The sequence below is a fragment of the Talaromyces rugulosus genome, chromosome I (genome assembly GCF_013368755.1).
Source record: "Talaromyces rugulosus chromosome I, complete sequence".
NCBI classification, from domain to species: Eukaryota; Fungi; Ascomycota; class Eurotiomycetes; order Eurotiales; family Trichocomaceae; genus Talaromyces; species Talaromyces rugulosus.
Window position 1 is genome coordinate 1,640,388 of NC_049561.1, and position 21,993 is coordinate 1,662,380.

Here is a 21,993-nt window from a genome sequence, read left to right on the forward strand (position 1 = left end):
AGGAGATTTCGCACGAATGCTCCCAAAAAGTCTCATAATACACACGCACGAGGACTCTGCGTACTGGCTTCCTCCGAATTCAACACCAAAAAATTTCTCATAATAGGGATCTCTGTCACAACCGTCCCACATGGAGAGCGGGTTCTGGCCAACTCAGCATACGGAGATAGCCGATGCTCTTTTTCGGAATGTCCAGTCAACCCAAGAACCGACTACAACGGGGCCGAAGAAGCCCAAGATTGCATTGCTCACACAGACAATTGTTCCCAGCCCGACAATTCAATTCGTCTTGCCTGCGCGGCTACGGAGTAGGCTCCAGAACGATGTTGTCTTTGTCGGAGAGAGATCGCTAGTCCTGCGAGAAATTGTTATGGGAAGCTATCTAGAAGACGTTAGCGTAAAATCGGACTTTGACGCAGATATAATGGCTGTCAAGGCCGTCTCGCTCTATGGTGACATGCCTCTGGATGTTCAGATGCGATTAGGAATACAGGAAGATTCTTCTGGACCAGCATACACAAATGAGGATTTGCCGGATCATATTTTAGTCCTTACACTGGACTCCAAAGAATTGGTCTTCTTATATTACCGTGATGACTTCGAGAAACAAAATGGTCGGTTTACACACTTTCGAAGACCTTTGCCATCAGATGTGAGCATCGTGGAAAGGTTTGGCCGCCACTTAGCCGTGGACCCTAAGTAAGTGATATCCACTTTCTCTTGTATTGTTTAAGTATTGAACTTCCTTGTCAAGATCTCGTGCTATTGCCGTTGCTGCTCCGGCAAATTTCTTTGGGGTCTTTTTACTCAAGTCTCCTGGAGATCTTCTGTCTCAAATTAAAGAGCAGACCTTAGATCCAATTTTTGAGGTAAGAGGCTTTTTGTTCTACTTCTGACAAATATATTGCCATCTAATGCGAGATGTGAGCAGGAGAGATTCTTTCGTCTTGACGGAGACATCCTTTTCATGGAGTTCCTCTATCCAGAAGCAGACAACGAGAATAAGATCATTCTCCTCTTCGTCATCTCTAAAGGCTCTGATACATTCGCCGTATGTTATGACTGGGATTCTGCAGACACGCTTCGTCAGGCTCGCCCAAAAGTGATTCTGAAGAAACTTCCTGAGGTTTGTAGATTGCCTAGTTTGATTATCCCGTTGACAAAATCCACGTCCTTTTTGATTGTGACTACCTCGTTGCTCATCGTGGCCAATCATTTTACAAGCTCGGACATGAAATTCAAAAAGTGGCCAACTCCTGAAACCGACTCAAGCTTGCCTATGACATGGGCGAAATGGGCTCGTCCATACCGGCACCAAAAATACAACAACTCCCACGATGATATTTACCTTTGCCGAGAAGATGGAGCAATTTTTTATGTTAATATCGAAGATTATGGTTTAACTATCCTTGTTTATGCACTTGGCTCCCTTGGTTGTGATGTGGACGGGGCTTTTGATACAATTGATTTCAGCGATCCCAGCCACGGAGGCGACCTACTCATAGCCGCCGGCAATACGGGAAATGGAGGGCTATTCATCACAGAACCAAGGCAGAATCCTACCCGTGTTCAAAAATTTGAAAACTGGGCTCCAATTCTTGATACCGCTTTAGTGCCTCCTTCGCAACAGCCAGCCCAGCACGAGCACTCCATGAAAACACACGTAAATGGAAACGGCCGTCTCTATGCCTGTTCATCATGCGCAAATGGTCGAGGTGCAGTGAATGAATTTCGATATGGCTACGAAGCTCAGATTGGGTGGATCGTTTCTCTCGAAGATTTATCCAGTGCACGGTCTATTTGGTGCATACCTGATTTCTCTGATGAAGGGACATACTTGCTTATTTCTGATCCTATTACCTCAACACTTTTGCACCTTCCCCGTAGCAACGGTGGCGAAATTTACGCCATTGATGACCTAAATTCGGCGTTAGACACATCTGCTCAGACACTGGCGGCAGGCTACACGCCGGACGGTGTCCTTGTGCAAGTGACAAGCAACTCTGTGTGCCTTGCAGTCCCTGAAAATCCGTCGTTGAAACACGTTTCTGGTTTTCAAATCGACCAGGCTATGCTCATTTCATCGGTCAATGGCAAATTAGCACTATTTGCTGTTGTTCTCGGGTCTGACCACGGAATTGCACTGAAAATAGGCAAAATAACATTGCTTGATGGTTGTCTCAGCTCCAATTATCTTGGAGATATACTCGACCTAAACGAAGTACCAACCTCTTTGTTGGTTGAAGAAATCAACAACGACATTTTCATATTCATTGGTTCAGGCGAGGGTCATATTGATTGTTATCAGCTACTAAACTCTGAAACACATTTCATCGGCCGCTATGCCTTGGAGTTGAATGATAATGACCTTTTGAAAGTAATAGACAGCATGGTGCTTCTTACTTGGCCGGGTACGCATCATGCAACTTTGTTCTGTGGGCTTCGGAGCGGCATACTGGTGCCCATTGATGTTCAATTCACCGTGGACAGCCCCGAGAAAACAATGGGTAGGTGTTGGTTTCATAATATTTACTACAATTTTTCTAACACAAAGTACAGATACAACCCAGCATCCTTACATCAGACTCGGCCACACTGTTGTCAAGCTTAGCAGAAAAGATAAAGGCGTACTGGCTACTTGTGGAAGTGGCTTTTGGTGCATTTCGGACATAGAAAAAACCGATGCGTCTAATTTTGATCTGAATGAAGTTTGGATTACGGACCAAGACAATGTGAGTATAGTCATCCTCATGACATCGAAGTCTGCTTACACAGAAACCTAGTCCGCATATGTTCAGAAAAGTATCGAAGTTTTCACTGTTGTCGATGCACCACTCAATTCAAGCTCTACGGCGTTGGATGGCTCATTGGTTTGCATTAGCGAGGGACAGCTTCTCATATGCACCTTGGATCGACGCGCCAAGCCCATTCCTCGAAAAATTGACGTTCCTGGCTGCGCCAACAGGATAGCTTATTCACAGTATTTGCAAAGCCTCATTGTTGCTTATACCGCCACGGAGACGGTGAAAATCCCCGGAACAGGCAATTCGAATCGATACACACGTCCTTATTTAGATTTTATCGACCTGGAAACGCATCGTTCGGGTTTGTCATCCTCACGGGAAGGCTCGCAAGATAACAGCGCTCCCCAGCCTTGGAGACCCTCTGGATCATCTGGCGAGAAAATAACATGCATGTTGGACTGGACTCCTGAACACGATGGGCACAAATATCATTTCGTTGTGATAGGTACCGCACGGAGAAGTCAAGAAGACAAAGGCCGAATAATATTTTTGCACGCCAGACGCAGCACTGTTAACCCTGGCCAGATTGAATGTTCAGTAAAGTATATTCATCCATTCGACGGCCCAGTACGTGCTGTTGCCGCATATGGTGAATGTACTTTGATGGTGGCGGCTGGGAATGACATTATCCCAATCGAGCCAGACATCCCCAAAAGGAAAAAGCAGTGGGTTCCGTCAGCCCGGTACAAGTTGACTTCACCGGGTGTTTCGATTACAGTGCATGATACGTTCCTCTACGTCAGCACAGCTCGAGAATCCCTAGTGGTGCTCCAAGTTGTTGAAAATAAACTAGAGCTTTACGCGCATGATGGAGCGAGGTATGAGAGCCTTTCTCATCAGCGTATTGGCGGCGAGTCCAAACTTGTTCTTGCCAGCACAAGAGGGGGCAAACTAAGTCTTTTCTCCGAGACTGGAATCACAAATACAGATAAGCTGCTTACTCCAGCAGTCGCCGAAGCCAATATGCCCCTTTCGGTCATCAGACTAAGCCCATGTACTACAGCTCACCCCCTGCTCCCTACTACGACGGTCACACATGGGGTTACAGTAGATGGCACAATCTATCAAATCATGACCATCAACGAGAAGGAATGGCAATTACTTCGCTTTGTTCAGAACCTGTGCAGCAGAGACTCTCTCGTATCCCCTTTCCTGTCTGCAAGAAAGAAGCGGTGGACATGGACGGATATCATGCCACAGTCCAACAAACCATCGCAGATGCATGTTGATGGCGATATACTCTCACGCCTTGTCAAACACGGCGCAGATCGTCTACGGGAGATGCTAGATGGTGATGAGACAAGATCTCTTCAGGCGGATGCATCGGCTGCCCTACCTCTCAGGACCTGTATGGAGGTTTTTGAAGACATGTTCCGTGAAGTGTTTGGCGATATTCCTTCGCATCATAACACTATCTCGCATTTTATGAGTTGGCTGCAGAAACTGTTGCGGCGTCGAATATGATTATTAGGCTTATATCGTTAATGTGACTTTGATGTTTCGGGTTATGGATGATTATTGGAGCGGGCCGAGAAAATGATAGACCCCATAGATTTCGTCGTTGTCAATAAACTTATTTTACTAGATATCTTGTTCTCATCTGAGATGAATATACGTGTCATTGAAACCGTTAACTTGAAAATTGAATCTATTAAATGCTTGAATGATACACTTCCAAGTGGTATATATGACCTCAAAAGGCATCACTTGATGTAAAAGGGCTCATATCGCCAACACCAAACACCTTGAAATCCATACATAAGCCATCCACGCCCTTGTCCAGCATTATTGTTTACAAAAAAAAAGGAACCTGTTCTGTCAGATTTTTAAATTCGGTACACAGTTTCGTCATCCTCAAGATACCTGCATGACGGGTCAGTATGCCACATTGAATCAGAAACAAGAGCAAAACTTACATCAATTCATTCCTCTCATTCATTACCTTCAGAGCTTGGATCGCCTCTGGTCTTTGGAAAACGTGTCGCTCACCCAGTGCTTGATTCGCGCGAATGGCGGTGTTGACAGTACCGATAAGCGCTTCCACATCAGCACTGTCATCATTCACAAAAACGCGAGACATCAGGGGGCCCAACGTCTGACGGAAAGTGTTGAGTCGGTTGGGCTGGATAGGTGCGCCCGAACTAGCCTGAGAAGACTGGTTTTGTGACTCGTCTGTTTGCGATTCAACCAACTGTGATGCTGGTTGAGATGATGCAACGGACATTTGTGATTCAGTCTGGGTCTGGTTGCGAGTGCTTCGGCTCGACTGGAGTCGCTGGCCGCGAGGGCTGGCATCGTAAAGCCCTTCGCTGCCCTGGGATATAGCCCGAGAGTCCGAGGATCTATTGTTGGCAGTTCCTGTAGATCTGAGACCTGCGCGTGCGGCAGCACGAGGAGTTGCTCCGCTCTGTGCGCGAGAGGGGGTCTCGTCGCTATCGTCGTCAGAGTCCTCGTCACTGTTGTCTTCTTCATCGGAATCATCAAATGTTGTCTTGCGTCTCTTTCGTCGTCCATCTTCGACAACTTCCTTGAACAAAGCGAAGCGTAGAATAATTTCTGCCTCCTTTGCATCCTTTTCTTCCACACGGCTAGACAATCGTGCCTTGGCGTGAGCAGTAGAAAGACGAATGAGGGTCTCAAGGGTTCGGGCTGTCAAGGGAGAGGTCTTTCTCTGGTTGCCAGAAAGATCATCATTTCGAAGTGCCGAATAAGTGGCCACTATGTGGTCCGCGGCTCCCTTGGTCAAGATGGGCTTGATTCTAGATTTTGCGTACTGGATGTACTTTTTGATAAAGGCTAAGCTGAAGATTTCAACATTGCCGTCTTTGCTAGTCGGATTGATACCGGCGTGCAGCATGATATTATACTTTTCAAGTGGCTCCGTTGGGCGATTATCATCCTGTGATTCTTCAAGCCCTACTCCAAGAGTTTGGTTAGCCTGTTCGCGGACCGGTACACCTTCTTCAGTGCCTGGTTGGCGATAACGATGGCGACGCAAGACGTGCTCTGACACCAGTCTGTCACTCTTTTCCTCTGGGTCGTCTGTGACGATAAATAACAAATCGAATCGAGATAGCAAGGAATCTGGAAGAGCGATGTTCTTGTGGGGGTCTTTGTGAGGGTCGTACTGTCCATAAATAGGATTGGCTGCTGCAATGACACTGCATCGCGCGTTCAAAGACGTGTGAATGCCTGCTTTAGCAATCGTAACTGTCTGTTGTTCCATGACTTCGTGAATGGCGACACGATCAACGTCACTCATCTTGTCGAACTCATCGATACACACGACACCACGGTCACCAAGCACCATTGCACCAGCCTCTAGCCGTCGTTCGCCGGTCTCCTTGTCGGAAGTTACCGCCGCGGTGAGACCAACACCAGACGATCCTCGACCTGTTGTAGCAATAGCCAGGGGCGCTGTGTTCAGAACGAAGCGAAGCATTTGCGATTTGGCGGTGGATGGATCTCCAACCATCAATATGTTGATATCACCACGAAGATGAGTGCCGTTGTCCAGATTCTTTTCCATTCCTCCCAGAAGCATGAGTAGGATGGCTCTTTTGATATACTCATGCCCATAAATACTAGGGGCCAATGACTGAGCAAGCATGTCGAAAATCTTCGTCTTCCGACTTTTGGCCCATTTGTTGATATTGCGGATGTCAGTATCTGTCAACGTGGTTTGGGCAATTCCGCCGCCGGATTTTGAAGAGAGTTGGATTATGTTATTTGCGAGAATGACCGTCCTGAAGGTTGATGATCCTGAACCGGCTCCTCTGTTTCCAAGAGATCGGAAAATGCCTACTAGCTGGATACGGTCTCCTGGCTTTGCACGATCGACAAGGTCGTCATCGAGAATCACGTCGACTCCCCGAGGTAATTGACCAGCAGGGGCCCTTTCGGGCATCTCCTGGATCGAAATCGTCTGGTGGTCCATATAGGTACAATATCCATACTCTGTGGTGAGCTAATAGGTGTCAGTATTAATTTTTCAAGGGATGCTCCCAATCATACCGGATTCTTTTCGTCGTCTTCCTGAGGATAGACGTTCGAGCTTGTGGCACCGCTAGCCGTCATAGTCTGATCTCTGTATTTTCGGGAGAAAAATTTGTTTTGTTTCTCGCTGAAATGGACACTTTGAATGACCTTTGGACGGACTAGAGAGCACTTTGTAACGATACCCTCAAGGGACACCATGTGGTTCAAATGTGAGGAACCTAGTGTTCGTGGATTGCAAGCATTTTCGCCAAAAGCACCAACGTAGGCACAGTAGTAGGCCTAGAAAATGTTAGTTCCGGGACCAAAAGACACATGGGTATACCAACCACATCCTCTCCCGTTTCTTTTGCAGGTCGGTGTGGAAGAGTCTTGACCACTGCTTTCAGTGCTTTGTTAAATGCTTCGGAATATTCGAACGGCAGGGTGAGGAGACTGGTGCAAGTCAGTTAATCGGTTTCCAGTCAACGCTTGGGTGCGCGTACCCATCTGCAAGTTCTCTGTTGTGGGCTCTGATCTCGTCGATGCTAACCTGAGCGGAGAAAATTTTGTTGGTTATATTTATCAAATATAGCAGCATCAAAAGTTTTTCTTACTATCAATCGGCGAAGGCCTCGGTTAAGCATCAACACAATATCTGCTCGATAACTGCTCATTGAGTTAGAAAACCATATACGTAGTAAACACGTTGAGAGTGCAATTGATCGAGCAAACCTCCGTGCCCGAGCATCCGCTATAGTTCGAATAAGGTCAGCTATTTGTATTTGGGACAACATTGGACAGGAACCGACATACTGGGATCCAAGAATTCCGTGGCGGCACGCACACGATCCTCCGCGGTTTCTTCTGGAAGACGAATGTCCTCCATGGTCGCAAGACACTTTATTTCCCGAGGTGTACCAGAAGAAAAGAATACCGGGGTCTTGTAGAGAGATGGATTGTACGAGCGATCTCACTCGGCTGAGTTGAAGCGTACTGGCAGCGACGAGAGAGAGCTTTGTGAAAGCCCGAGGGGTTTTGCAGTGCGACTGTCGGCGCAGGGCTGGGCGCCATCCAAAAACGGCAAGATTACAACGCGTCGCGTCCTGACGCGCTAATTTTCCGCGTTGATGCTATATGTACATATTGGGATTAGCGTTGTCATGTGACTACGTACATGGTATCAGGACGGTGACATACAGCCCGGGGCAGACGAAGGTATTTTGAAGTAATTATATTGAATACAATAGTTGATTGATTATATAATACATGTAACATCTAAAATATACATACAAAAATGGATATACCAACTAGCTGATGCGGGATGCATGCGAATGTTTGAGATATGATGAGAGAAGATCGAAACAACAGATCAACAGGGTCCCAATATGTGATTACTTCTTCTGGTCGCGTAACATTTCGTTTCTGACAGAATCAACCCCGAGATTGCGGCGTTGCAATTCAATGGTCGTCTCCAGCTCCATGTCGTGCTCGTCCTCGGGAGCCTGTACGCGTTCTCTATCATCAATCTCAGCAGGATCATAGTCTTTGGCTTCAGAGACATCCTCGCTCTGTGGCGGTTCTTGGGCGTCTGCCTGATCAGATTGGGGTGATGGAAGGGTGGCTTCAAGCTCGGAAAGTTCGTATCTTGCGTGTTCAGCTCCGCCGCGAAGTTTGGGTCGTACATGTCCATCGACTCCAAGAATACCCCCGGTCCACACGTACGGATTGCCCGCTTTCTTAGCAGGATCGATTCGCTCCGGTTGATCGCGGAGGAGAACACCTTGATATTTCTCACGCCAGTGTGGCATGTAAGCCAGTGCTTCCAGGGTCTGCGGGGCGGCATTGTATAAAGTATCCATTTCCTCCGTCCCGACATAGAGACTTCTCCGCTTGAAGTCTCTCAGGGCTGCACCAAGATAGATCATAACGTTATATGTCGGTCTTGTCCAAGTGGGATCTACTTTGGTCCACAATCTGGCACCGGCTTTCTCAAGTGTTTCCGGGTCATTCGTTCTTCGGCTATCAAGCATGTCAATTGTCCTGGGTACATCGGGTGGTCGCAGTTGAGCCCCACGGCGCAATCGGCGCCAACCAGGAAACGCAGGCATGAAGATACGCTCAAAGGTAACAAAGGCATCGATTTGTTCGGATGCTAATGGGGAGGCGGCAAGTGTTCGAACGTAAGTCAGCCAGTTCGCTGAAGTTAAAGAATACCCTCGCCTTATGTGTGTTTTAACCAACTCCGGCAACTGGTCAGTTTGTCCATTTTCACCCAATGTTCGCATGTATAGAGAGAGATGTCGCGACAGAATATAGGCTTGGGCAGGTACCACTTCTCGGTCCAAGTAAAATGGTCCACGTGGAGTTGCGTACTCTACTGGCGCTGTGGTTGAATCAAGAACCATGGCAGAGTCGGGTAGGCTGCTCTGCTGTTGCTTGTCCGGTCCTGCGGTTGAATCAGTGGCCAAGGCAGGTTGACGCTTATTTATCGCCAGTGACTCGATGTTCACCCCTCTCGATACATCAAGAGCTCGCTGCTTTGCCATCTTCCAGAACTCTCCAACCGTTTCGAGTTTCCCTGCCAACAAATAAACTTGCATCAACACGGACAGGAAGCGTAGTGAAGGAGTGACAGTAGGTTTGCCAGAAGCTTTAGCAGCCTCAACATCTAGCCGGTATTCAGCGAGTAGCCTTTCATTCCTGCCGTGTAATCCTTCCATACTGTACGCCTTCAAAACAGGCTCGTAGTACAGGGAAGGGAATGCCTGGCTCATGGGGAGGCTACTCGTTCCGGGGCGAGGACTTTTCTTTGCAAAGTCCGTTTTTTCAAAGTCGAAAACGGCCCGGAAAAGGTAATCTTCAGACATTGCCAGACGACTGTTGGAAGGATCACCAGTCGCAACATCTTTGAGGGTGTCTCTCCCAATGGTGTGTCTCAACATTAATAGGCGTGTACTCATACCGGGGTTCTCAAACCTCGCTAACATTTCCTTGTAAATAATGTAGACCATGTCCCGATTTCCTTGTTTGACGAAGCCATAAAGGACGATTGTGTAAAGGAACTCTGAAGCATGAATCTTTCGGCTGCGCTGAAGACCTCGTAAAAGACGTCGCGCCGAGTCAGGTCGTCCGACAATGCAAAAGCTAAGCATCATAGCGGCGTATGTATTCTCGGTAAATTGCAACCGAGCTTCTTTCATGCGTTTGTGGATTCGGGAAACCGAATCCATATCTGCTCGAAAGGCATGAGCCCATAGTAAACGATCCCATAGTATAGTACGAGAGCCTGAGAGTTCAAGAGACATGCTAGACTCTGCCATTTGTTCCGCCTCATCAAGGAATTGACTTCGACAGTATGCGTCCACCACAGGGTATAGCAGGTATGTGGTCAGTTCAATATTGTTTTCTTGGGCCATTTCACTAAGTGCTAATACGGCTTTAACATTACCCAACCGCGCACAAAGATTCATCAATATTGCGTATGTGTATTGGTTTGGTTTGACACCCTTCACTTGCATTCGCCGGAATATCCGAAAAGCCTTTTTGAGATAGTTTGCGTTTGCAGGTGCCGAGATGAGGGCATTCCAGGCGACAGTATTGGGGTTCAAGCGGTATATTGGAATGATTTTGTTAAATTCCTCTATAGCTCGAGGGTAGTCGCCCACTAATGCATAGCTATGAATTATTGGAACTACCCATTTAATGTGACGCGGAAGACGGGGGTAATCCGGATCATGAAGAGATGGCGCTCCATGATCGCGCAGTAAATCACCGAAGAGCTCCTTGGCTTTATCCGAGTCGCCGCGTCTTGAAAAGACCGTGAGAGCAATCTTGTATGCTTCGACTGACGGCTTTCTGTGGAAGTGTGTGAAATCATTGAGAAGATATTGGACCCCGCGGTGGTTCCCCAATTCAACAAGAGTTTCCAACAGGCCATGAAGAATAGAGGTGGGCGGAACGCAAGTGCTCAGGTGCCACCTAAAATTGCGGTAAAGAACCATAGCTGTGACGAAGGAGGAGCGCGTTTTGACTTTGATTAACGTCTTGATACCAAGCTCATAATGTTGTTGCGTGATTATTCCTAAATCGCTGAATTCTCGTGTCAGGGAAAGAAGCGTCTCTAGCTTGATGTCTCCCATGGCGTCCTTGGATTGAAAGACTGTTGTTAACAAGACATCCAGTAATTTGGCATCCAAGTCGTTTATTGTCTTCATATATTCAAGAAGTGATAAAACACACTGAGGAAAATCCTGCAACGAGGCGAGAGATCCAAAGCTTTTGTAGTCGAACTTGTCATGGCCCTTTCTCCAAAAACCTAGCGTATCTTGCCATCTCTTTTCTGTGATCGAGATTTTGAAAACGATGGCAAAAGCATCCACCTTGGTTTGCTGCGTTAAGGCTGTTTCACAAAGCTGATACACTGTCGAAGTATGTCCAGCACTGAATAGAGAGACAATAACCGATGAATAATCATCCGCAGTCCGCTTGTCAGGGTCAACTTCCTCCAGTAGAGATATTGCCCTTTCGACATCAATAAATCGTTGTGATCTAGCCAAGTGGTCCATAAGGCGCGACCTTAGCTCGGGCTCTTTGTTGCTATTGCGCCACATTTCCCATACACCATCATTGTCTTGTTGCTGCGTCTCGTCTAATAGGGTGTCCAAAACATTTTGTCTCCGAGAATGTCCTTGGGCCGGCGGGATTGCGGTGTGAGCGCCTCTCGAAAACTGGGGAACATCTATCCCAATGACGGCATCACGGCGCGGAGAGAAAAGGTGTAATGTTCTCGAGGAACGAGGCCTAGAAACCGTGGAAGTCACACGTCGATGACCATAGTCGGCAGTTTTTTTCCTCTCGGTCGAATGCTGGGTTTCCATGGGGAGAAGGCATTTGTCAGGGTAGAGAAAGTCGAGGAAAGGCTCATGGGCATGATGGTGGGAGCTTGTGCATTCCCGAGTCGATTGACCATGCTGTACTTTGTCAATTTGTCGGGAAAGGGACTGCCAACTGCTGTCATAAGTTCTCTGCTTCCAGAAGGTCGAGTCTAGAGATTTCTGGCTGCGTAGAATGCCGTTGCAGGTCCGTAACAGACCCTGGCCGGCAGTCTCGAGACATCCTGCAGCCCGTTCGAGCATCACTTCACTTTGACGCGTAAAAAGTTTCCTTCCAAAGTAAATTATACCGTTTTTGATGGCATATCGGCGTCGCTTTCTCCGAGCTCAGAAAGTGAGTAGTTGTGGTCTTCGCGATCATCTGGCACTGTTTGGTATACGCAACCTGGCCGAACTCCGTGAAAACAACAAAGCCCGATGGATATAAAACAATTAACAGCAAGGCTCTAAATAAAACAGACGAGAAATGAGAATAATCAGGGAAGAAAGAGTGTCTCGCGGCAACAAAAATTATTGTTGTTGTGAGAGCTTCGGAATCAGAAGTTCTCCGCGGTATCGGTTTTTCATTTCGCCGAGCACACACCAGGTTGGCAGGTCCGCATCCATCCCGATAAAACCAATCCCCGCCAAACACTCAACTTTCGCCTGTCCAAGCAAAATGGACATCACCACACTGTTTTTCTCCCGTCGGGAGGAATCCCTTCTGTCCGGAGACTATAACAGTTATCGAGTCCAGACAACGCGAAGATTGCACACAGTGCGGAAGAAGCTTGGCCGTACGACGCCCAAAGGCCGGAAGTACACTGCTCATGCTCCAATATCTCCTGAGGATGTGGCGTCCAATCCAGAGTATATTATTCTCTTCCAGAATTAGCCAAGTGGCTCTTCCAGCTAATAAGCAAAATTCAGATTTGCTCATCTGTTGATCCTCAGCGCCGAGCGGGGATGGGCGCAAGCAATGCACATGAAGGCCACTCACTCGGCTGATCCTTCAGCGAAAGGAGTCGTTGGGCCCACGCGACGGCATATCATTACTAGACTCAACAAGGCCAGCAAACACGCAGAACGACTTGTATCCCTCCTTCACGAGCAATCTCTTTCGCAAGCATCGGACATAGATCTTCTTGAAGCACATGCCTATCTGGCTCTATTGTTGGGTACACTATTCACAGAAAAACAGCGCTGGGAAGAATGTCTTCGCCATTTTAGCGTAGCAAGGATTATATACACTGCCCTTGGCCAGAACGCAAAAAAAGAAGCATTCCGCGACCTCGTCTCCGTTACGATCGATCCATCTCTTCGCTATGCGGCATACCAGCTCCGACTTCCCCGCAGCAAACCTCTGCCATCTCTCGCGATTGAACATTTCCCGCATGATGCAGAAATCCGCGCCGAGCTAGAAAAAGTCGACCCGAACTGCTTGACGGAAGATGTCGCGGGTACTACCAAGTTGGCAACTGGCGAGGTTCAACAGCTACCCGAAAGTATCTCGTGGAGGTCACGCTCGGTTCCCATTGAGGATGCGTCTATAGCGCAAGCGCTTGCTGCTGCTACGGCAGCGGAAACGAAGTTGTCTTCATTCCTATCGGAGCGACCATCCGCATCCAATAAAGAAAAGTCCGCTGCCTACGACGCCGTCATTTTGGCCAGCCAAGAAGCTGTCGATGCCACCAAAACAGCAATTGACGACCTTTCCAACGAAGGGGTTGAGCAGGGAGATAGAAGAATGCAGGCACTACAGGTTATCAGAACGGTGGTGAACCACTCTCTCGTTGGGTGGAGAGTAGGTAGAAATCGAGTTCTCACAGGGGACAGCGATGGACTGTCTCTTGAGGCCGAGGATGGGAAGCGCCAGTCTAGCAAGCGATCGAACAATGGTAAATTTGTATCCCAGCTTCGTGAGAGAGTAGCCTTGTACGATTCCACATTGCAAAGTCTCGAGTTTGTGCGGGATCTTCCCGGTGTGGCCGGTGACTCGGAGTTTGTAGAGGAGTTGGAAACAAAACGCAGCTACTTCAGATCATTGCGGTAAGTTTTACTCTTGCTTCTTTTTGCGAGTGAGCTCTTGACTAATACGTTGTTACGATAGTTGTCTTGCTATTGGTCGATCCCATTCTTTACAGGGAAACGTGGAGAATGGCCTCGCCTTATTTTCACGCGCCACTGAGTTGGCCAAGGCCTTGCTTGCAAAGCAAAAGGGCGCCGCTACTCCTCCTGAAGGGCCCACTAAGCTGGAGATCTCCGCCGGACAGATTCAAGCTCTTCTTGTGACGTCCGAGGGTCTGGTAGCACAACACCGCGGCCTGGCAAGTCTCAACAAGCTTGCTGAAAAGAAGAGCGATTCGGCAGGCTTTCAAGCACCCTTGATACACCGGATGGACGAATACGCTGCCCACGACTTGGACCTGACCAACCTCGTATCGTTTCCGCCAAAGATGCAACCCATTCCTACCAAACCCCTTTTCCTCGACGTGGCATGGAACTATATACAATATCCCCAGGAGGGAAAGCAGCAGGGACAGGAGCAGGCTGCAGAAGGTCAAGGCGCCAAAGAGGAGGCAGGAGGCCGTCGCGGCTGGTTTGGTTTTGGGCGCTAGGCATCGTAAAATATTTAGCGATGCAGAGCCGTGGCTGTGAATCAACAAAAATATGCATTTTTTTTACTGTCAGTGTTGATACATGGAGAGCAATACATAGGTCCAATGATAGATGATAGGGCAACGGCCACCACGTGCTCTGCTGAACCCTAGACCCCGGATACCAAGATGCCGGATCACCCGATGCGCGGGAGACAGAAGTAGGCAACAATAACAATCCCAGTAATCGTAATAGCTTCCAGCTTGAACATTCAACAGGCAGCAAATGCCGAGTTCTATACAAATAACAATAGTAATAGGAATAATAATCGCTCGTACAAAGTACAGATACGATATACAATTATTACAATATACGGCTACGAGGCACGCCCCGCCTGGACGGGCCACCAGCCAATAGTGTGGCCTGCATTAGGCTCGCAAGGGGTCTCCCGCTCCTGCAGCGCAAGCCCGGACCAAGCGTCAGTAGCAAGACAAATCCTCATTGCTCTAAGGTCTTGGCGCGGCACACTCCTTTTCCTTTCCTCTCCGCTTCTCCTCGACTTTTGCGCGTCCGGTTCATAGTCCATACTTAACCTGGTACTGCACTCTGTCCACCGCTCTGTGCTTCTCACTGACACTCCCAACAGCCTTGTCGCATCCGGGCCCGGCGCCAATCTTGAGAAACCATGGTCGATTTCAACGGGAGCTTTGCCTCCCCTCTCGCCGATGCCAGCGTCGTCGCTCAACTTGCCAACCCCACGGAGCTGGTGTCCTCGTTTCTCAATGGCCTGACCGTTTGGACTGCCATTCTGTACTTGGCTATTGCTGCTGTATTTTACGATCAAGGTATGCCATGTCGCACCCTGTCGTCAAATTTTGCGCGTCGTATTGGGGGAACAAAAAAAAAAAAAAAGGAGACTAACGGATGCAGTGAAATACATCTACCTCAAGGGCTCCATTGTCGGCCCATCAATGAAAATTCCGTTCATGGGCCCCTTCTTGCAATCCGTCAACCCCAAGTTTCACGAATACAAGGCCAAATGGAACAGCGGCGACCTGAGCTGTGTCTCGGTTTTCCACAAGTGAGTACCATTCCTCGAACATGGCTGTTACCCTGCGCTAACATTGCACTGCAGATTCGTCGTCATTGCTTCCTCTCGTGATCTTTCTCGCAAGATTTTCAACTCTCCCTCATATGTCAAGCCATGTGTCGTGGATGCCGCTCACAAACTGCTGGGTCCTACCAACTGGGTCTTCCTGGACGGCAAGGCCCATGTTGAGTTCCGGAAGGGTTTGAACGGCCTGTTTACCCGCCACGCTTTGTCGCTCTACCTTCCTGGCCAGGACGAAGTGTACGACAAGTACTTCAAGCACTGGCTGGAAGTTTCGACCAAGAACGAGAACAAGCCCGTACCATTCATGGGCGAGTTCCGCGAGTTCATGTGTGCCATTTCCTGCAAGACCTTTGTTGGTGAATACATGTCCGACGCAGCTGTCAAGAAGATTGCCGACGATTACTACCTGATCACCGCTGCCCTAGAATTGGTCAATTTCCCTATCATCATTCCCTTCACTAAGACCTGGTACGGAAAGAAGGCTGCCGACATGGTTTTGGAAGAATTCAGTAAATGTACTGCCAAGAGCAAGGCCCGTATGGCTGCTGGTGGTGAGATCAACTGCATCATGGATGGCTGGGTAAAGGCGCAGCTTGATTCGGCCGCATACCGCGAAAAGATTGCCAAGGGAATCTCAGTGGACGATTCAGAAAAGCCCGCCCAGCTTCTCCGTGAGTTCACAGACTACGAGGTTGCCCAGACAGTGTTCACTTTCTTGTTTGCCTCTCAAGATGCCACCAGCGCTGCTTGCACCTGGCTCTTCCAGCTGATGGCTGACCGCCCCGATATCCTTGACAAGGTTCGCGATGAGAATTTCAAATTGCGCAACGGAGACCGAGATGCTCCTCTTTCCATGGATATGTTGGAGAACATGCACTATACGCGGGCTGTGGTTAAAGAGACTCTGCGTTACCGTCCTCCTGTCATCATGGTTCCCTACATCGCCAAAAAGGATTTCCCTATCACCGAGTCTTACACCGTTCCCAAGGGTTCCATGATCATTCCTTCTGTTTACCCTTCGACCCACGACCCCGAGGCTTACGAGGACCCCGAGACTTTCAACCCAGACCGATGGATTTCCGGTGACGCCGAGAAGCAAAGCAAGAACTGGCTCGTCTTCGGAACGGGTCCTCACTACTGTCTTGGACAGACATATGCCACACACAACCTTATGGGATTGGTTGGCAAGGCCAGTATGCATCTCAACTGGGAGCACTTCCCAACTCCCGAATCCGAGGAAATCAAGGTTTTTGCTACTATCTTCCCCAAGGTAAGTTCCACCTAAATCTTTATCATGACTGTGTATTTTCTAACATGAACGTTTGTAGGATGACTGCCACCTGGCCTTCACTGCGCGGGATTAAATGTGTTTCGAGTTTTTCATCTCATATCACCGTCTTTCTCTTTTGACGGCGAATGATAAAGGGACAGAAGAAAAAATTTCTTAGAACGAACATGAATATTCATTTTTTTTTTTTTTTTGGTGGTCTATCAGACGAAGCCACATTTGCGAGAGTCTGGTTGGACCGGGTATTGTTTGCATTCATGGCATGTTTTTCTAGACTTTTATCCAGGACGCCGATTCTTTCGCCCAGTCTATCTACAGAATGGTAGTAGAACTGGGTACTGGGTATGCGGGTTTTTTACCGCACATTATAATGCTGTACATACAATCAATTTAATAACTTATTAATTATATGGATTACAAGGCTATACTTATCCTTACTTTTATCAGGCGCTTGTCGTATTATCTCGAACATTTAAATAATATGTCGTTGAGTCATGAATTGAGAATCTTAAGTTAAATCAAGAGACAAAATATCATTACTCAAAATAGAAGGCGGTGAGGCGAGCCGCAACTAACATCAGCTCGTCAGTCCGTCCTTGGTGGAATCCGCCGCATACTATGCTACATCCTTCCTCCACGCTCTCATCTCAACCAACTCAGAGATCCTCGAAAATCAATGTCGGCCATTCAATCAAGTGTTGCCTCGTTGGCGCGCCGCGGCGCGAGCTCTTCTCTGCGCACCGCCTCACGCCATAGTATCGTCTCATCATCATCATCATCATCCAGATCGAGGCTGCTTTGTACAGCAGTGTCACCAGCAGCCGGTTTAAACGCAGCGAATTCAATAACAAAGTCTTTAAATAACAACAACTATAAGCTTTGGAACAGTCCCTTGCGGCAGTACCGAAACTATAGTTCGCAAGATGATCAATTGAAACAAATCGGATTCGAAGATGTATGCCTCACAAACGACCTCTTTTATTTTCTATCTTTTTCTCTTCAATATCAAAAACTAATAACAGACAAAAACAGATAAACACCAGAGTTACCGCAGATCCCTCCTCATCAGCCTCTAATCTAATCCTCATCGACGTTCGCGAACCCGCCGAACTCAGCAGCACCGGCATCATCCCCGGCGCCGTCTCGGTCCCGTTAGCCTCGCAGCCCGATGCATATTTCTTGTCGCCGGACGAATTCGAGACGAGATTTGGATTCCCGAAACCGGGGTCTGAGCAAGGAATTATTAGCAAGAAGAAGGAAATTGTGTTTTATTGTAAAGCCGGTGTGAGAGCGAGGGCGGCCGCGCAGTTGGCTGTGCAGTCTGGTTATGATGCGGCTAGTGTGCGTGTATATGATGGGAGTTGGTTGGATTGGATGGATAAGGGGGGTAAGGTTGATAAGTGGGAAGGCAATGAATAGGTCTGTTTGTCTATCACTGATGCCGTCTTTGGTCTTGTAATATTGAGTAATACTTCAAATCTATCCCATATAATACACTACCCTACGTTTTTTCTTTTTTTTTTTTTGCGAGTAACAACTTGGTTTATGTTAAAACTGAATACATGTAATTGACAAAATGGATTTAAAACGATTTACAAAAACTCGTAGAAAATCATCAACAAACCATTAATTCTTTTTGAACATAAATGAAAAAAGCAGCACTTTTCTTTTCTTTTCTTTTTGTTGTTCAAGGAATGTCAAACAGTGGCTTAAGCTTCTTGATCAAGCCCCATTCCTCCATCGTGACATCCGGTCTGTAAAACTCCTTCAATGTGTCAATACTCCTGCGCGAGATTTCAGAGTAGAGCGTGTCGCTCTCTTCTAGCTGACGGCCGTATAGTGGCTGGTTGGCGCCTTCGATCTTGACGGCTACAGACGGCTGGCCACGCTTGCAGACTTGAAGAGCTTTGTGGTCACGCTCGATAGATGATCTTGAGAAGAATAATGTCAGCAAAAATGGCCGATTTGGTACTATCGGAAAGGGGGAAAAACTCACACTCGGCCCAATTGGATAATTTCCTTCTGGCCCGTTGTTGGATTTTGCTTGACGGCGGCGATAGGCGTCAACAATTTCAAGCTACCTTCAATAACATCCACACCAATAACAATGGGGTCTTTCTTGTTGAATACAGCCACAGTCTTCAGGACAGCAGGGAAGACGGCGTGCAGCTTAGACTCTTCTTTCCTCTGCTCGGTCAGCTCCGCCATGTGCTTGGTGAAGTCATCAAACAGGTGATAGATGATGTCTGCCGTGAAGATCTTCACGCCAACTTCGTCTGCATATGCTTGGGCTTCTTTATCGACCTTGACATCGAAACACAGCATGACTGCGTATTCTTTGAGGTTCTTCTCTAACATAGTTCCCGCCAGCATAACATCGCGCTTGAACACGGGGCCAATGGAAATGTTGGAGACTGGGATTTTGGAGGCTCTAAGGAACTCAAGCAAGGCTTCGAGTGAACCAAGCGTGGATGCTTGGACTGTGACACCGCGCTGGTCCTTGGCCACCTTGCTGAGCAAGTTTTCAAGATCCGACATGACCTCTTCCTCCAAATCCTCCTCGTCGTCATCAGGGCCAACAACAAGCAGGCGTGAACCTGCAATTGCGTGCTCTAGATCGTTGGCGGCAATCTTGACACCAAGGGCAGCCTTGACTTCCTTGTTGTGAACGTATTGGGATTTCAGTCGAAGTTCTTTGAGCGGTGCTGGAGTTAACAATGCTCGAATATTCGTTGATATAGGCCCGTTCAGACCGCAAAGAACCACCCGGTCACCTTCACGCAGGATACCATTGGACAAGACGACATCGATGGTTGTACCCAGACCTTCAATAACTTTCACTTCAAGCACTGTACATTCAATCTCAGACAAATACATGAGAGCATTTGTCATACGCTCCTGAGTCAAAGATGTCAGAAGCTTGAGCATGTCTGGAATACCTTCACCGGTATGAGCTGATGTCGGCACCAGGGAGACGTTGCGAGCCAGTGACTTGTTTTCATAGTAGAGTTCCGAGTTGAAACCCTGCTCAGCAAATGCAAGTTTGGTCTGCTCGAGACGAGTCCTGAATTCGTTAATAACGCCCTTGCTCTGCATTTCCAAACTTTCACGGAAGCCATTGTTGTCAATCTTCTTCCAGCCGTAAAGACGATCGATTTTGTTCAGTGCTACAATGAAGGGCGTTTTGCGATCCCGAAGCAATCGCATAGATTCCAGTGTTTGCGGCTCCAAGCCGTGCATAATATCAACCACCAAGATGGCAATATTACACAGAGAAGAGCCTCTTGAACGCAGATTGGAGAAAGACTCGTGCCCGGGTGTGTCTATAATCAGCAGACCTGGAACTTTGAATTCAAAAGATCCATCCTTGTTGACGACAGAAGTCTTCTGCTTCAGGGCATCGACAGGGAAATAAGTAGCACCGATTTGCTGGGTGATACCTCCTGCTTCTCCCTCTTGAACGTTGGTCTGTCGAATCTTGTCGAGCAGTTTGGTCTTTCCAGTATCGACGTGGCCGAGAATACAACAAATTGGAGAACGCAGGTTATCCTTTGATCGTGCTGCGAGGGCTTCTTCGTGTTGTTTCTTGCGTCGCTCTGCAGCCTCTGCTTTTCTCTGAGCAATGGCTCTCTGGGTAGCAGTGGCCTCTTCATCTTCAGAAGAGCTTTCGTCTTCTGAGTCTGACTCTGACTCTGACTCTTCGGCTGCCTCGGCTGCCTCGGTCTTGGTATCTTTCGTTTCCTTGTCGGAATCAGCATCCCAGCTATCTTTAACATCGTCGTCTGCGGCTGCGGCTGCTTCCCAATCTTCAAGTTCACTCTCTTCGCCTTTAGCAGCTGCTGTGGCCTTTGCTTCTTCTTTGGCCTTTGCTTCCTCTTCTTTCCTTCGCTTATCGTCTTCAGCTTCGCGCCGGGCCTGTGCTCTAGCAGCGGCGGCCTCCAAGTCCACTTCATCTTTCTTTATGCCCTTCTTCTTGCGGTTAACGGCAACCGTCTTCTTCTTCTCGGAAGGTTCGGCTTTTCCGTCCAGGCCAGCAACGTGGCCAACGCCAGCTTCCAACATCCGTTTCATGCTCAGTTCATTGCGCTCTTTCAATTCCTTCTGGGCTTTGGTAAGAAGCTTGCCCTCCTTGCGAAGTTGCTCCTTCTTTTCCTTTTCTTTTTCTTTCTTTCGTTGACGCGCTTCTTCTTTCTTCTTCTCCTCCTCCTCCAGTTCACGAAGACGCTCGGCCTCTGCGGCCTGCTCTTCAGCCAAGCGTTTCTCCTCGTTCTCTCGTTCCAGTCTCAAAGCTTCTTGTTGTTTCTGGAGGGCAGCGAGGTGAGGTGGAAGCTTCTTCTTCTTACCAGCCGGCTCTGCCTTTTGGGCTGGTTCGGGAGTTGGCGCCGTTTCGACTTCAGGGATGGGCTTGGCTGGCTCTGGTTTCGCAGGAGCAGCGGGTGTGGTGCTTTTTTTCTTTGCGGCCTAGATGTGATTACAACGGTTAGTAGAGCGAGCAAATCATCAATTACCACGGTGGATTGACGAACCTGTTCCTTTTTCCGCTGCTTCTCTCTCTCCTTCTTCTCTTTTTCCTTTTCCTTCTTTGACTTCAACTTGCCACCGTCTTCTTCTTCTTCTTCCTTCTTGGGCTGGGCCTTGGAAGCGGGTTTCTTCGGTTTTCCAGAGAAAACGTCATCTTCATCCTCGAATGAGCCTTCTTGGGGTGCTTTGCTGGCCAGATCGACGGCGGCATCTCCATTTGCGTCTGCTTGAGTAGGGTCCTCGCCTTCAACCCAGTCGTTGTCGACGTTTTTCCCTTTCTTGGCCTTCTTCGAGCGATTCTTCTTGAGGGCTGCAAGAAGACCACCGCCGCCCACCTCTTCGCCATCGCCATTGGCCTCGGCGTCACCGTTGGCTGGATCCTGGGTTTCCTCTCCAGCAGGCGCAGCCTCGCCGAGCTCTGCTTCCCAGTCTTCCTCCTGCTGCTTCTTGCTTCCCTTCTTCTTAGGAGCCATCGTGATGCGGATATGTGTGTGTTATTTCGAGTTAAAAGTGCTCTCGACGGTTTCCCAGACAATATGCTGGCTGAGAGGGGTTATGAAAAGATGATTTGTGTTTGTCGGCCCCGGAGGACAAAGGTGTTGTGAGTCAGTGCCACCGAGGTGGCGGCGTGCGAGTTCGTTTGGGATAGCACTATCGATAACTGAACACGCCCGGAGATAACTGTGTGTGTTACTCCGATAGGGCTATGCAGCCTGGGTTCGGCAGGCGAGGGCGTGATCAAGGAAAAAGATTCCCAAGGACAGTCAAATCCTTTAAATGTCGCCCAAAAGCTCCTCCACGTGAGTCAGAGTGGTTTGC

General features: G+C 48.3%; 7 protein-coding genes across 7 annotated transcripts; 4 read left to right on the forward strand and 3 right to left on the reverse strand.

The window, feature by feature from the left end:
- Positions 1-130: 130 nt before the first annotated feature.
- TRUGW13939_00546 (uncharacterized protein) lies at positions 131-4,268 on the forward strand (the record flags this gene model as incomplete). Its single annotated transcript, XM_035483753.1, has 5 exons — positions 131-699; positions 755-869; positions 932-2,507; positions 2,560-2,732; positions 2,784-4,268. 5 exons carry the CDS (start codon positions 131-133, stop codon positions 4,266-4,268), a joined length of 3,918 nt encoding a protein of 1,305 aa, XP_035339646.1.
- A 362-nt stretch (positions 4,269-4,630) lies between these two features.
- On the reverse strand, positions 4,631-7,668 carry TRUGW13939_00547 (uncharacterized protein; the record flags this gene model as incomplete). Its single annotated transcript, XM_035483754.1, has 8 exons — positions 4,631-4,667; positions 4,721-6,771; positions 6,819-7,082; positions 7,130-7,235; positions 7,286-7,332; positions 7,397-7,448; positions 7,515-7,533; positions 7,596-7,668. The coding sequence occupies 8 exons, from the start codon at positions 7,666-7,668 to the stop codon at positions 4,631-4,633; spliced, it is 2,649 nt and encodes an 882-aa protein (XP_035339647.1).
- Positions 7,669-8,173: 505 nt separating this feature from the next.
- TRUGW13939_00548 (uncharacterized protein) lies at positions 8,174-11,917 on the reverse strand (the record flags this gene model as incomplete). Its single annotated transcript, XM_035483755.1, has 1 exon — positions 8,174-11,917. One exon carries the CDS (start codon positions 11,915-11,917, stop codon positions 8,174-8,176), a length of 3,744 nt encoding a protein of 1,247 aa, XP_035339648.1.
- A 415-nt stretch (positions 11,918-12,332) lies between these two features.
- Positions 12,333-14,271, forward strand: TRUGW13939_00549 (uncharacterized protein; the record flags this gene model as incomplete). The annotated part of the gene is made up of 3 exons (XM_035483756.1): positions 12,333-12,523; positions 12,584-13,702; positions 13,764-14,271. 3 exons carry the CDS (start codon positions 12,333-12,335, stop codon positions 14,269-14,271), a joined length of 1,818 nt encoding a protein of 605 aa, XP_035339649.1.
- Positions 14,272-14,936: 665 nt separating this feature from the next.
- On the forward strand, positions 14,937-16,729 carry TRUGW13939_00550 (uncharacterized protein; the record flags this gene model as incomplete). The annotated part of the gene is made up of 4 exons (XM_035483757.1): positions 14,937-15,096; positions 15,182-15,332; positions 15,387-16,635; positions 16,694-16,729. 4 exons carry the CDS (start codon positions 14,937-14,939, stop codon positions 16,727-16,729), a joined length of 1,596 nt encoding a protein of 531 aa, XP_035339650.1.
- Positions 16,730-17,329: 600 nt separating this feature from the next.
- TRUGW13939_00551 (uncharacterized protein) lies at positions 17,330-18,072 on the forward strand (the record flags this gene model as incomplete). The annotated part of the gene is made up of 2 exons (XM_035483758.1): positions 17,330-17,608; positions 17,686-18,072. The coding sequence occupies 2 exons, from the start codon at positions 17,330-17,332 to the stop codon at positions 18,070-18,072; spliced, it is 666 nt and encodes a 221-aa protein (XP_035339651.1).
- Positions 18,073-18,340: 268 nt separating this feature from the next.
- TRUGW13939_00552 (uncharacterized protein) lies at positions 18,341-21,647 on the reverse strand (the record flags this gene model as incomplete). The annotated part of the gene is made up of 3 exons (XM_035483759.1): positions 18,341-18,584; positions 18,650-21,114; positions 21,180-21,647. The coding sequence occupies 3 exons, from the start codon at positions 21,645-21,647 to the stop codon at positions 18,341-18,343; spliced, it is 3,177 nt and encodes a 1,058-aa protein (XP_035339652.1).
- Positions 21,648-21,993: the final 346 nt, after the last annotated feature.